This window comes from Macrobrachium rosenbergii, chromosome 14 (genome assembly GCF_040412425.1).
Source record: "Macrobrachium rosenbergii isolate ZJJX-2024 chromosome 14, ASM4041242v1, whole genome shotgun sequence".
Lineage (NCBI taxonomy): Eukaryota > Metazoa > Arthropoda > Malacostraca > Decapoda > Palaemonidae > Macrobrachium > Macrobrachium rosenbergii.
This window is the reverse complement of record NC_089754.1, coordinates 41693120-41707270: the sequence shown is the minus strand read 5'-3', so window position 1 is coordinate 41707270 and position 14151 is coordinate 41693120. Positions and strand designations below refer to the sequence as shown.

Genomic DNA, 14151 nt, shown 5'->3' with positions numbered 1-14151 from the left:
CGGATTGAAAAGGGAGATAGTGAGTAACGCTCGAGATGAAAAGAGAATAAAGTATAATTAAGCATAGTGCTCCAAGGCTCCAAGGTCGAGAGTGATCTTTTAATGTTTCACTATTGTTTACTTTTAGTTTTCTGTAAAAGAAAACTATTGTGCCGGATTTGTCTGTCTGTCCGCACTTTTCTTAAAAACTACTGAGGCTAGAGGGCTGCAAATTGGTGTGTTGATCACCCACCCTCCAGTCATCAAAAACATACCAAATTGCAGCCCTCTAACCTCAGTAGTTTTGATTTTATTTAAGGTTAAATTTAGCCATAACCATCGGGCCGTGGTTAAAGTTTCATGAGCCGCGGCTCATACAGTGATATACCGAGACCACCGAAAGATAGATCTATTTTCGGTGGCCTTGATTATACACAGTACAGAAAACTCGATTGCGCCGAAGAAACTTCGGTGCATTTTTTACTTGTTTTCTTTTTACTACAGCTGGCTAAATTGATCAATCATCCTTTTTTTTACTCCTTCGTTTTGCTTCGTTAATAGCGAACCTGTTTCCAAGATTTCGCACTTTGATTCAATGTTATAGATTACAGGTTATCTAGAAGATCACAATATGAGACATGTACACTTCAACATCCAACACATGCACATGAGGAAGAAAATCCTTTTCTTTGGTTATTTTATTTCAGGAGAAAAACTTCTCAGGGCTACTCTGTTGATATTATTTGTCAGCAGTAGTAGTGGAAGTAGTTGCATTAAAATGATGACCACTTATGAAAATTGTAAGTAAGAAATTTGCGAGAAACGGGTTTTTTTTTAGAGGTTGGAAAGTCACGGTAACATAACCAAGAGGACAGAGAGAGAGAGAGAGAGAGAGAGTGTAGCTGAACATTTCTTATAATAAGAAACCTGATTCTTTTCAACCTTGCAATAAGAGTGGCTCCTTGATGGGCCTGAGGCCAAACTTTCCTGGCGCAAGCGTTTTATATTTTATCTCCATGTTGCTGTTGTGGTCCTTTGGAAGCATGAATTTCAAGTCAGTGGCCCCTATAGTCTTGTTCCGTATGAATAGAGGTTCGTCTTCTGAATAATAATGATAGTGATATTAAAACAAAAGAGTTCCTTGACTTGCTCAATAGTAGTAGTAGTAGTATAGATTATTTGTGTTAGTCAGGGAGTAATCATTCGCAAATCGGGCGCCTTTATGTCAAACACATCCTTTAACATATTTAATAGTATCTCAAATATTTCTGCCCGACAAACATTACCTCATCAATATAATATCTGCCAACACAGTAATTTCCTTTCGTACTTTTCTTCTTCCTTAGAAATATGATTCCATTCCTATAACAGATGCAGTAGTGTCTCATTTCATAATATTTCATCTCTAATTTTTATCTTCATTCCTCAAATGCCCATCCAATTCCTTCACCAGGTGTAGCGGTGTCTCTGGGAAGCCCAGCCGGCCCAAAGGACGCCAAGGATGAAGGGAGCCAAGAAGGGAAGCAGCCCAAGATCACCTATAGCAAGGAGACCGTAGCCAAAGCCGGCGCCCAAGTCAAGATCGACTGCTCGGTCGAGGGAGTCGATCTCTCGGGCGTCGATGGATTTGGCGTCAGTTGGAGCAAGGTAGGGAAAGTGGAGGGTATCATTTTGATGTTTATTTAAGATCACAAAAAGTTTTTATTGATGATGGTAATCTGATATATACAGATCGCAGAGAGATAAAATGGCGGTGATCTGAACAAATGACAGAAAGATATATTGGCGATGATTTGTACAGGTCACAGAAGGATATAGCCCTAGTAAAGATCACGGAGCGATATCATGATGATAGTCTGTAAAAATCACAGAAGGCAATAGCTATAATCTTAAAAATAATCGTAAAGATATAATACTAATGTTCTTTAAAGAATGAAAAAGTATATAATGACGATCATCTGTAAAACGTTTGTGCCATATTCTGTTTAGTACCAGAAGTGATCCTGTATTGAACGGATGAAATACAGTATTCATTTCTGTTTCATTCTTCAACCTGAATAATTTAAAGGGGAGAAGATCTTCTTGAATTTTAATTCTTTATTATAACTGATGAAATCTAGCACTGTCTTGTACTGACATAATGTATGTGCATAATTTCATATATTCATGTATTCCGTAACTTGAATTACAGATCGACGAAGACAAGCCGACCAACTCCTTCCCGATCTCAGCCAACGAAAAGGTGCTCTTGTTTACAGACAGGTTCTCCGTCGAACATCCTGAGGGTTCTTATCAGTACTCTCTAATTGTAAGTAAAAACTAATATAATTGTGAGTAGTGTTGAATGATGTTTGAAATGATAAGCTACAGTGATGATTGTCTCACAGAGAGAGAGAGAGAGAGAGAGAGAGAGAGAATCAGTCGACCTTAGAGCATTTGGGCTGAGGTCATAATTTTGTACAAGCTGTAGAATATCCAACACTGTATGTGTGTTTGTGTTTGAGAGAGAGAGAGAGAGAGAGAGAGAGAGAGAGAGAGAGAGAGAGAGAGAGTACCTTACCTACGCACTGTTTCCGCCACTCTTGACATGATGGATTAGTTTGTCAAGTATTGTACTTCTTCCTCTTCTCATGGTTAAGCTGAGAAGATGACGTACAATTTCAGTGATGAGTTCACGGTTCCGTTCAGTCCATTCATCACTGTTACCACTGAAGTGTGCAATACATAAGAACAAGAAAGCCATGTACAAGAGAGCAGACTAGCAATTATTGGTGTATATGTTGTATATTCATCGCATGGATAACAGGCCGGGATTGGCGGTCAGAATTACTGCGGTAGAATTGAACAGATTTACTCGACCGCGTGCGGTACTTCAAGTACCGTTAGCTGACATCAAGTGGTGACAGTTGAGCCATATAACCGCATACCGTTGACTGAAGTAACAATTGCTTTTCTTTCAACGCTGGCGGGTTTGGGAATTCGCTATCATTATGGACAATATTTGGTCTCTTTATGGCCTTTTGACATGGTACTCTCTTCGCGTACCGGTATTTGAACAGTGCTTTATATTCTAGACACATAAGAACTCCAGTACTAATGTTACAGATTAAAAGCTCAGAACATACGAAAGCATCAGTGAACAGACTTAATGGAAAACCTGGTAGAACTCGTAAAGAAAAATAGAAGAAAATCGTAGGCGTATTTGCAAGTTTACTTACTTTAAAAATGCAGAATTTGTTGGATTCAATCTGTTACTTGTATTTGCAACGTTTGATTGATAGGTATTTTCGTTTACATTCATGCATGTATTGTAACCCAGATTCCTTTTTTTCCATTTCATAAGTTTATTGTAGCGTTCCCTTGGCCCTCAACTATGTTGCGTCCTGCCTTTTATTCTTACAGCGTTCCCTTTGGACTTTTCACACTTCATTGCTATTCAGATTCTCTAAATTTTTTTGCCAATGTTTACTTTCTCATTAAACAAAACAATCCTTATTGCCAGCCCTTGGAGAGTATGGAAGAAATCAGCGATATGGTTAAAATGACCTAGAACAAGGCTTAGCAAACTTCTCATTTCACAACAGATCAAGCAACTCCAAGAGGACGACACGGGGCTGTACCGATGCACCGTCAACTTTGGAGAGGAGCAGAAGATCAACGCTGACGTCCCAGTGAAGATTGAGAGGGCGCCTTACTTCACGGACAATTTCACCAAAACTCTCACGGTAAGCAACGTCGTCCACTTTTCTGCATCCCTTTTCCGTCCAGTTTAGGTGACAGGTGGATCAGAGTGTTTTGAGACGGTTTGGTCTTGTGGATAAAAAGGTGCATAATTCGGAAGTCTTGGGAAGAAGGTAGAGAAAGACCTAAAAAGTGCATGATAGATAGTGTAAAAAAGTTATTGGAGATGAATAATGCAGTGTATTTAGAAGGCTACGTTGCGGTACAGGTGAACCTTTTGGGTAAGCATATAAGCAGCTGATGTGGAAGTCATCTGCGCAAGAATTCATGCTGCAGTGACCCTTGTCTTTGGAGCCACTCTCTTTAGAGTAATGGTTTACGTCTTGAAGAGATTGGTAGCAGAAAATATTTGGTTGCTGCTCCTACTATGCACTTTTGAATCCAAGTTGACAATACCACCGTCGTTTAATTACCAAGTACCTTAATTCACTGCTTAGGTCAGCATAGGCACACTTGGTGTTTTAATGGAGCGTGTCCTTCAACCCGTGTTTGCCAGAGGTCAACCTGGGTCATTTAGCTAGGTAGGCAAGAATGCTACCGATCTCAATGCAAGGTGTATGTGTGTGTTTGTGTTTGTATAGTACACCAGCGAGGCCACCTATAGGAACATCAGTTTTAATTATACACATTTTAGGTTAGTAAAACTATCAACAAACCATCTACAGCTACCAAAATATACGTCAGACTGAATGCACTAAATATAAGGTCTTATCTAGCAGACATGTAAATTGTCCTAGAAATTCAACCAAGTCCTTTTGGCTTTCAGGTAACTGAAGGAGACGCCATCAGCATCGATTGCCAGCCAGGAGGAAGCCCCAAGCCAGATGTCTTCTGGGAGAGACTCAACCAAGAACTGCCTTATTACGGAGGAAAGTTCTTCAAGTAAGTTGGTGATTCATCTTCCAGTCGCCCTCAATTCTTTCCACATGACTAAACCATCTCTGGACACTGACCCTTCCTTTCCCTTACTAAACCTTTTTACCACTTCAGCGTATCGGCTCTTTACGCTCTTTCAGTTCTTATTTCGGCTCGTATACTACGCAAACACTTGATCTCAATAGCTTCGTTTTTTTCTGTCAACACTTCAAGTACGAAAATGCCTATGACCAATGCCTTATTTGCCGCTCGGGCCACGCCTATATGTATATATGTATATATATATATATATATATATATATATATATATATATATATATATATATATATATATATATATATATATATATATACTGCATATATGTAAATGTATATATATGTGTGTGTATTTCTATATTTGCTGATTGCTATAAGAATTTTGGTTGCATTTATAAAATAGATAGAAACTTAATTTCAATCCTAATCTAAATCATTTTATAAAATCGAAAACGGGAAGAGTATCGAATATTTTCCAGTAATCAAAATTTAATTAATTCGTATTTTAGCATTACATGTCAGCATAAGGTTCAAACACAACTTGAGGCAAAACTCAGAGACTTGTCGAATACAGAAAATAAGAAAAACTGTCGGTTCCACAACATTTAACTTACAGCATATATTCGAAAAGTATACCCTGGGAGAAGAGTTCAAGAATAGTTTTAACCCCTTTTATGTAAACTTTTATTGTGCGGTGGTAAAATGGAATTGATACCATACCAGAATAAGAACACATCCGAGCTTCATCAAGTGTACGTGACATCAACCAGATCAACCGGAATGACATCAAAGCAAAATTACAACCCTGAACGACATCAAACTGCATTTTCATCAAGCTAGATTTATACCAAACCACGATACATCAAACAAAAGCTAATTTCAGACCCTAAGGCATTAAACTAGAATAACATCACATAAGAATGTCATTTAACCAAAATTCTGTCAGAGCAGAGTTAAATAAAAATGAAACGACGTCCTTCAAATAAGGTGACATAAAACAGAATTGACATCAAACCTCAGCAACATTAAACGCGACCGACATCAAACCGGAAATGCTTCGTACAATTTCGCAGCTTTTCGGAGTGATGAACCTTCTGCCGCCAAGGGCAAGGAGTCTGTGTCACTGACATCAGGGGATGACAGATGGCGGTTTCTTCGAGTGGCGGCAGATGGCGCTGTTGACGTCATGCGGTTGTTTGGGTGTGTACTGTACAGCGTTTGCTATGCGATTTTCTGAGGGGAAAACAACATATGAATGGCGAAGGAGGTTTCCGAATGAACAGAGATGTAATGTTTTGGGTTGGAAATTGAGAGAGAGAGAGAGAGATTTATCAAACCATAATCTTGCGTCAAGACAGGCCTGGTCGTTGACACTCAGAATAATGTTATGAGTTAAAATTCAAAGTAAATAAAAAAAAAATAAATTCTTTGAGAGTTATTCATATGAATCTGCAGAGAGAGAGAAAGAGAGAGAGTGTGTGTTCCATCGAGCATTACAGTACTTCGGTCCCAGGCATGTTTTGCATGTACTCATATGAAATACGGCGATCTTTAGACGAGACTGACTTCTTAGATTTACCATAAGAACATAATGACGTTGTATACGATGCAGCAGTATTTTTTAAGTTTGTTTATAAGGAGAATAAGTGGAATGTCAAAGAAGGATATTAAAAAGAATGTAAGTTCATAAAACGCAATGGTTAGTATATAATGCTCATATAGTTCCTTCTTAGTCTGCTGTATCGTGTTATGCTACATACCTTTATTTTAAAGATTATAAACTACGCTATGAAAGACTTTCCTTTTTCCAATACTCCTCCCTGTTAAGAATCTGCCCGCGGGTCTGGTACAGTAACGCTTCTAATATTTTCTAATTTGTTTTTTCTTTCCTTTTAGGGCAAACCAGTTTGACATCCCACACATCGAGAGAGATCACGAGGGCCATTATGTGTGCTATGCTGACAATGGCATTGGTGACCCTGCTACCTCTCACATCATTTTGGAGGTCCAGTTTCCTCCTCACGTTAAAGTCGATAAGGAGCAGGTAGGTTACGGGCCCATTTTCACACACAGATACACACACACACACACATACATGTATATTTTTAATTATAGTTCATATGCGATGAGCGCATCTACTCAGACCAGGATTCGAACCTAATCTTTAAATGTTTAATATAGAGATGACAGTGTCATATCCTGAATGGATAAGGTGACTGTCATATCTGTATCAAAAACTAAAGTCACAGGTTCGAACCATGGTCAGGGTAGATGCACTTATCCTGTATATACTGTAATTTTTTCATGGGTGTACATTATTCCCCAGGTATAGTGAATTCTATATTACGGACTGTTTAAAGCTCAAGGTTTGAAAGTGTGAGACATACACATACACTATATATATATATATATATATATATATATATATATATATATATATATATATATATATATATATATATATATATATATATATATATATATATATATATATATATGTGTGTGTATGTGTGTATGTATGTATGTATGTACAGTATGTATGTCTTCAGACTTGCTAAAACCCTATAGTCTTATTACTGTCAGGAGCCATCCATGCTAAGATGAAAATGTGTATTATGGCATATATATAATTTATAAATATATATATATATATGTATATATATATATATATATATATATATATATATATATATATATATATATATATATATATGTGTGTGTATGTGTGTATGTATGTATGTATGTACAGTATGTATGTCTTCAGACTTGCTAAAACCCTATAGTCTTATTACCGTCAGGAGCCATCCATGCTAAGATGAAAATGTGTATTATGGCATATATATAATTTATAAATATATATATATATATGTATATATATATATATATATATATATATATATATATATATATATATATATATATATATATGTGTGTATGTGTGTATGTATGTATGTATGTATGTAGTATGTATGTCTTCAGACTTGCTAAAACCCTATAGTCTTATTACTGTCAGAGCCATCCATGCTAAGATGAAAATGTGTATTATGGCATATATATAATTTATAAATATATATATATATATATGTATATATATATATATATATATATATATATATATATATATATATATATATATATATATATATATATATTTGTGTGTGTAGTGTGTGCATGTGTGTATGTGTATTTTAAATATGTGTATGTTTTTGAAGTATTGGAATATTCTTTTTACAAAAGTCTATTTATTTAAAACCTGTTTAATAAATCCAAAGGAGAGATAATTAGATGTGCCTAGAAACGCCAAGAAAGATAAATAAAAGTGAGAAAAAACTGCCATTATTCAGTACCGTTGGTGTTCTAAAGAGACTCTCCTTCCCTCTTCAAGATATTTGTGAATCCGAATGACCAGGCAACTCTGACATGTACCGTAGAAGCTCATCCAACAGCTGATGCCACTTGGTACAAGGATGACATCGTCATTCTCGGAGACGCGAACAGGAAGTAAGTTGTTGGTATTGGTCTGAAAGGGCCGTTGTTGAAACTTAGGGTTAAATATTTACCTTAACGTTTTTCCTTAGATCAAGAGAAAATGCCATGGCTTTTGATGTGTGAAATTCTTTATGGGGTAAGATGTATATAAGATTCTTTGCTGTCTTTTAAAGTAACGTTTTCTATATTGACATAATTTTAGTCCCATTTTCCAGTTTTCCATGATCCATGACCACTATCCAGGCCTCCTATGCCTAATCTTTCCTCGCCATTAGGGTGACAAAGGTCGACATCGAGGGGAATGATGACAAACGCCCCATCGGTGTCAACTCCACCCTGACCATCGGCGAAGTGACTGAGGATGACTTGGGCACCTACACTTGCAAGTCTGTCAACACCATCGGAAAGACGGAGAGAACCGTCGAATTGAGAAGTAAGTCTCCTGCGAACTCTTAGCTCATAGTTATAACTAATAGTCAGTTGAGATAGGGTTTTGAGAACGTGGTGGTTAAGGAAGATTCCAAATAGAACTTTACCCTTTTTGAGGATCGTGCAGAGGCCAATGAGACGGTTACTCTCAAGTCTTTTCCAGCTTAGCCCCGCAGAAAACAAGGGAAGGGTAAAGGGAAGAAGAATGGGTGGGCTCTTTAGCGCTGCGTTCACACATGCTGTCTTCACATACCCGAAACATATGGGTGTGAGATACACAAACACAAACGTGAATAAAGTGGAGAGCGCCATCTTTTGACCCAACAAATTCTGAGATTATTTTCGGATGTCATTTGATGCTTTGGATTATCTGTTGTCTAAACTGCAGCTCATGATCGGGAAAAGAAAGATTGGAGGTACAAACGTCAAATAATGATTATGATAGAAACAAAACATGACATACCATTGTGTATAGGTAAACAGGTAAGCATAATTTCCTAACATATAATGGTAAGAGTGAACCTACTATATTTTAGCATAGTCTGTCATTGGGTATTATCCTTCTGTATGCTGATACCGTTAGTATAATACTCGTATAGAAAAGTACAAATAAGACTCACTTACTAGTTCATATATATTAAGAATATCCTCGGTAAACTTTAGTATTGTCTGTTATTGGAGATTTTACTTATTCAGTTATATGGATACCGTTAGCAGAGAAAGTATGTTGTTGGACGATGCAAATAAAGTTGATTTATAAGTACATATTTCATTCTAACAAAACATATAATAGGCCTAAATCATCAATTCGATGGTTTATATTAAGATTATGCAGTACTGTAATAAAAGGCTTGCTATGAAATGATTAATTCAGCCTTGTGTTGACAGATGGTCCTATTTAATTTTCTTTAGTAGGGCGAATATTGTACGTCTCCTGCTCGTAATTGTAGTTGAAATTGTATAGCAATATGAGAGAGAGAGAGAGAGAGAGAGAGAGAGAGAGAGAGAGAGAGAGAGAGAGAATCTTCGTCCAATGACATTCTCAGTTGCTAGTTGATTTATCGTTTTCTCTACATTGAAGTCGTTTAGCTAAGTCATTTATAGCTTCATTTGTACAGTGAAATCACCTGGCTAAAACACTTGTACTGTTCCTCTTTACAGGGAAGTCACCTCCCAAGATCATCAGCCAGTCACGCAGTGAAGTCCTGTATGACCTGGAAAGAACCAAGCTAAGAGACGCCCTTCCAGTTGTCATTGAGTGTGAGGCCGACGGCGACCCATCACCAAGCTACCGCTGGAACAAGAATGGAGAACCCTTGATCTGGCAAGCTGACCCGCGCATTGACCTCGAGCCGGGTACCGGTAACCTTCTCATCAGTGACCCAACGTTGGAGGACAACGGCTTATACCAGTGCTTTGCCTACAACGAACTGGGCACCGCCATGGGCGACCCAGTCTTTCTCGTCAACTCTTCAAGCATCCAGTTCTCCAACGCTGCCGATAACAAAGACACTTACGAGGTAGAGGCTGAACTCGGGCGTCCTTTCAAGCTGAGCTGTCCAAACGCCACTGCTTACCCAGAGCCTACCCTCAACTGGGTCAAGGCCATCACCAGGGAGGATCAGATTGAAATTAATTTCGTCAGCGAAGAGAGGATAGTCGCCGATCCCCAAGGAAGTCTTTGGTTCACCCACGTCACTCCGGAAGACGCCACAGAAGGGAATAACTTCCAGTACATGTGTCTCGGATCAACTGAGTTTCAGCCAACTGATTATTCCATCGCATCCATCATCCATTTGAAGGTCAAACCCCCAGCTGACGGAGGGCTCAACGGGGAAGAAGAGTCTTTGAACGTCGAGTCCTTCAGCATGTACACATCGCCCTCCGAAGTCACTTTCAAAGCCTTAGAGGAGAACACTTTGTGGTGTATATATGGTGGCGAGTAAGTTATACCAGTCATGTTGTAGAGGTTGGTTTTGTCTGAATGACAATTTGTTTTCTTTAACAAAGACACCATTATAACCTAGTGAAGGCATGTGAGTGTAGCAAAGCATCAAAATGTCACATTTTAACATTCATGTAATATATATATATATATATATATATATATATATATATATATATATATATATATATATATATATATATATATATATATATATGTGTGTGTGTGTGTGTGTGTGTGTGTGTGTGTGTGTGTATTTACAGTGCTCTCAACATTAGAACCAATGCCCTGTGCTTTAAAAAGGCGCTTATAAGAAATGGCAGTTCTCCCCTTAGATTGTAGAGATAACGATCTAAAAAAAAAAAAACTCGCGTCTTGCATTAGTTTCACGTAACCCTTTTCATATCAGAATAAAGACTATAGCATGATATTGCCCGAAAGCAAAGGCTTGATGACTGATATATTCATTTCAATTCCAGACCAGCTCCTACAGTCAACTGGCGACGAACTGATGGTGTCGACATTGATGAAGAGAGATTTGTCACGAGGAACTTTGGCCGCACCCTTGTGTTCAAAAACACTCAGGTAATATTTTCTCTGTAACTGTGGAAGAGTTTGAAACTTTACAAGAGGTGAAAATTGAGAGTAATTAGCATCGAGAGTAAAGTTATGAGGCTAAATAAAACCAGGAAGATGGGGCAGTAATATGGAAGGCGGAATGGAGCAAGTAGATATATACAATTTATTTTCATGCAAATGTAATGGGTGATGGTAGAATAAAGGAAGAGGTGATTTGCTGAATAGGTGGGACTAGGAAGGTAGCAGGATACATACAGAAGATTGGGCACAAACTTGGAGAGTTTTTTTAAGGCAATGTTGGAATTTATGAAGGGATCGTTGAGTCGACTTTCCTTCTAAGAACTGAAGTGTGAAATGTTAAATACGAATGAGAAATGTAATTTGTGTCTGTAGAGATAAATTGTATGTGTAGCAGATGTGGCACAGGAAGAGTTTAAAGAGTGAGACGTAGGAGTTGTTACAAGGTTATGGTATGTGAAACTAGGGATCAGGATGTTTTGAGATGCCTTAGTCATGTAGAGAGAATGTGGGATAATAGGTTGATGAAAAGAATGCACAATTCGGATTTTTTAGGGGGAAAGAGAGACGAATGCCCAGAAACAGCTGGATAGATAGTACAGGTAAAAAATGGCCTTAACGTCATGGAAGCAAGAGTGGATGCCAGATGTTGGTGAATGTCCCAGTGGTGTATGTCACAGTGAGTGTAAAGGGTCCTGATGTGCTGCTGGTTAGCCTTCTGTGTAGATGTATGAGGCTGTTGTTGAACTTTTCTGCAACGGAATTTCATCTAGGATTCAACAATTAAAGTGAATATATATATATATATATATATATATATATATATATATATATATATATATATATATATATATATATATATATATATATATATATATGATCGTGCGTGTTAAAAATCTGTTAGAAATACTGAGCACATTAATGAATTTGGTGAGTCATTCGACTGCCTGGTTAGACAAACCACTTATGTTTTTCCAATTTCACTCTCCTTCAGCTGTCAGACATGGGGGAATACGAATGCACGGCCAGCAACGGCGTCGGCGAGGCCAAAACCTCGACAATGATGGTGACCGTGGAGCAGGCGCCCACCTTCGTCGGGGACATGGCTTCCCAGACGGTCAAGGAAGGATCGATTGTCACCTTCACTTGCGAAGTCGAGGCTACTGGAGAAGTCACCTTCCACTGGTTGTTCAACGGCCGCCCGCTTTCGTCGGAAAGTGCGTAGGCCTTCTTGGAGTGTTGGTTTTTCCGTCCATATTTTCTTTGAGCTACAGTTATGGAACTCATTTGAAAATTTGTTCAAAATATGGAACTTGAAGTCTTCCTCTCTCTCTCTCCTTATATTTATATATATATATATATATATATATATATATATATATATATATATATATATATATATATATATATATATATATATTATATATTTTATATATTATATATATACAGTATATATTATTATTATTATTATTATTATTATTATTATTATTATTATTATTATTATTATTATTATTTTCTTTTATGTTCCCAGGTAACCATCCGAGAAGATCCATCACTAATAATGTACTGAAGATACAGGACGTATCCTTAGTAGACATCGGCAACTACGCCTGCAATGCCACCAGCGAGATTGGCTATGCCTACGGCCAAGCAACTCTCAATGTTATCCGTAAGTATTGCTCGGGTTATGTCCACAAACGGTGTAAAAGGAAGAAAAAAGAAAAGATGGACCTCTACCCCGAAGGAAGTTCATCTGGCACAAAGTCAACTTAATTAATAACAGTCATTTGAGTTTATAAGTTAGTATAAGTATTAGCTTAAAAGTTCAGTCAGTACAATTTACGAAGACATCGCACAAGAACGTTAAACTGCTCTTTTCTAAGCTTTGACCTTAGAATATATAAAAAAATTTTTGAATACCCTCTCTCAGCTACTATTTTTTCTTCAGCTGGCGTGCACCGTGTAACAAGCTCCGGAGAAGTGACTAAACTTCGCGAGGAGGTGAACAGCCTTCGTGATATTGTGCAGAAGATGCACAACTTGATAGAGCAGCAGCTCGAGGTTTCCAATCACAACCACGAGAAACTGCACGAGATCAGCACCTTGCTGGAGGCCAGCGGTGTTGTCAAAAGCGTTCCGGATGACCAGGCTGAGGGGGACAAAGACGCAAGCGCAGTAACGACAGAAGAGGCCGTGGAGGTTGAGGCCAACGAAGAAGCCACCACAGAGAACATTTTTGCTTCATAAATTTTTAACAAAACTTTAAAAATGGTGCCTTTTATCGGCACTCACAATCATGGTTTATTGCTAGTTAATTTTCGATGCCTGGGTTTCCTCAGGCTAGTCATTTCAGATAGTTGTTCCCTAGAGGTAAAGAGGACCTTATCTAAATGGCTTTTTGTTTTCAGTATGATAGAGAGGCTCACAAAATCAAATTGACCTTGGCCTTGGATATTTCAAGAGGCCAGCCCATATTATCAAGTGACCTGTAGATTTAAGGTAGCCACATAGACATGGCCTGCACTGTACTGTACACTAAAAAGGGAAAAGGGAGGCTCCTTTTATGGGGCATCTCTTGTTTGACCACGCCAGTATTAGTAGGCTAATTTTATAGGGCATTTTCTTGTGCAATATTGATAAGCATTATTTACAAATACAAATTTTAACTAGTTTAGAGTTTGACTGGTGTCGTGAGAACAGGCTGTTTTATTTGTTTTAATATATTCATCAGTGGATTGAGGTCAGTTTAAAACTGCACAAAATATAATGAAAAAGGAACACAAACGTTCGATATGAAAATAATATTCTGTTACTCCTGTGGTGAATCAAGGATGTAAAGAAATAAAAAATCAACAATACAAAGGATTGCACATAGTAAAAATATGTAGTTAAGAGAGAATTAACAGATGTTAATATCAATATCTTGAAGTTTATTGAACACAGCTTTCATGCATCATCAGTTCTACTGACATTCTTCAAAGCTCAGTTCCTCTACACAACTTTTTATTTCATAAAAAAAAGACTGCAAACGTGTTTGCAGATTCTTGAAATTCTTACAA

At 37.7% G+C, this 14151-nt stretch overlaps 1 protein-coding gene across 1 annotated transcript in view; it reads left to right on the top strand.

Annotated features, from left to right (window-relative positions):
* Nucleotides 1-13762, top strand: part of LOC136846028 (hemicentin-1-like) — a 20798-nt gene extending 7036 nt beyond the window's left edge. The window contains exons 2-13 of the mRNA XM_067116657.1: nucleotides 1433-1626; nucleotides 2171-2287; nucleotides 3564-3704; nucleotides 4487-4602; nucleotides 6529-6676; nucleotides 8018-8133; nucleotides 8397-8554; nucleotides 9712-10492; nucleotides 10975-11080; nucleotides 12087-12309; nucleotides 12624-12761; nucleotides 13041-13762. Of these exons, the coding sequence (XP_066972758.1) occupies nucleotides 1433-1626; nucleotides 2171-2287; nucleotides 3564-3704; nucleotides 4487-4602; nucleotides 6529-6676; nucleotides 8018-8133; nucleotides 8397-8554; nucleotides 9712-10492; nucleotides 10975-11080; nucleotides 12087-12309; nucleotides 12624-12761; nucleotides 13041-13339 (2537 nt within the window). The 3' untranslated portion in view covers nucleotides 13340-13762. The remainder of the gene's footprint in view (nucleotides 1-1432; nucleotides 1627-2170; nucleotides 2288-3563; nucleotides 3705-4486; nucleotides 4603-6528; nucleotides 6677-8017; nucleotides 8134-8396; nucleotides 8555-9711; nucleotides 10493-10974; nucleotides 11081-12086; nucleotides 12310-12623; nucleotides 12762-13040) is intronic.
* Nucleotides 13763-14151: the final 389 nt, after the last annotated feature.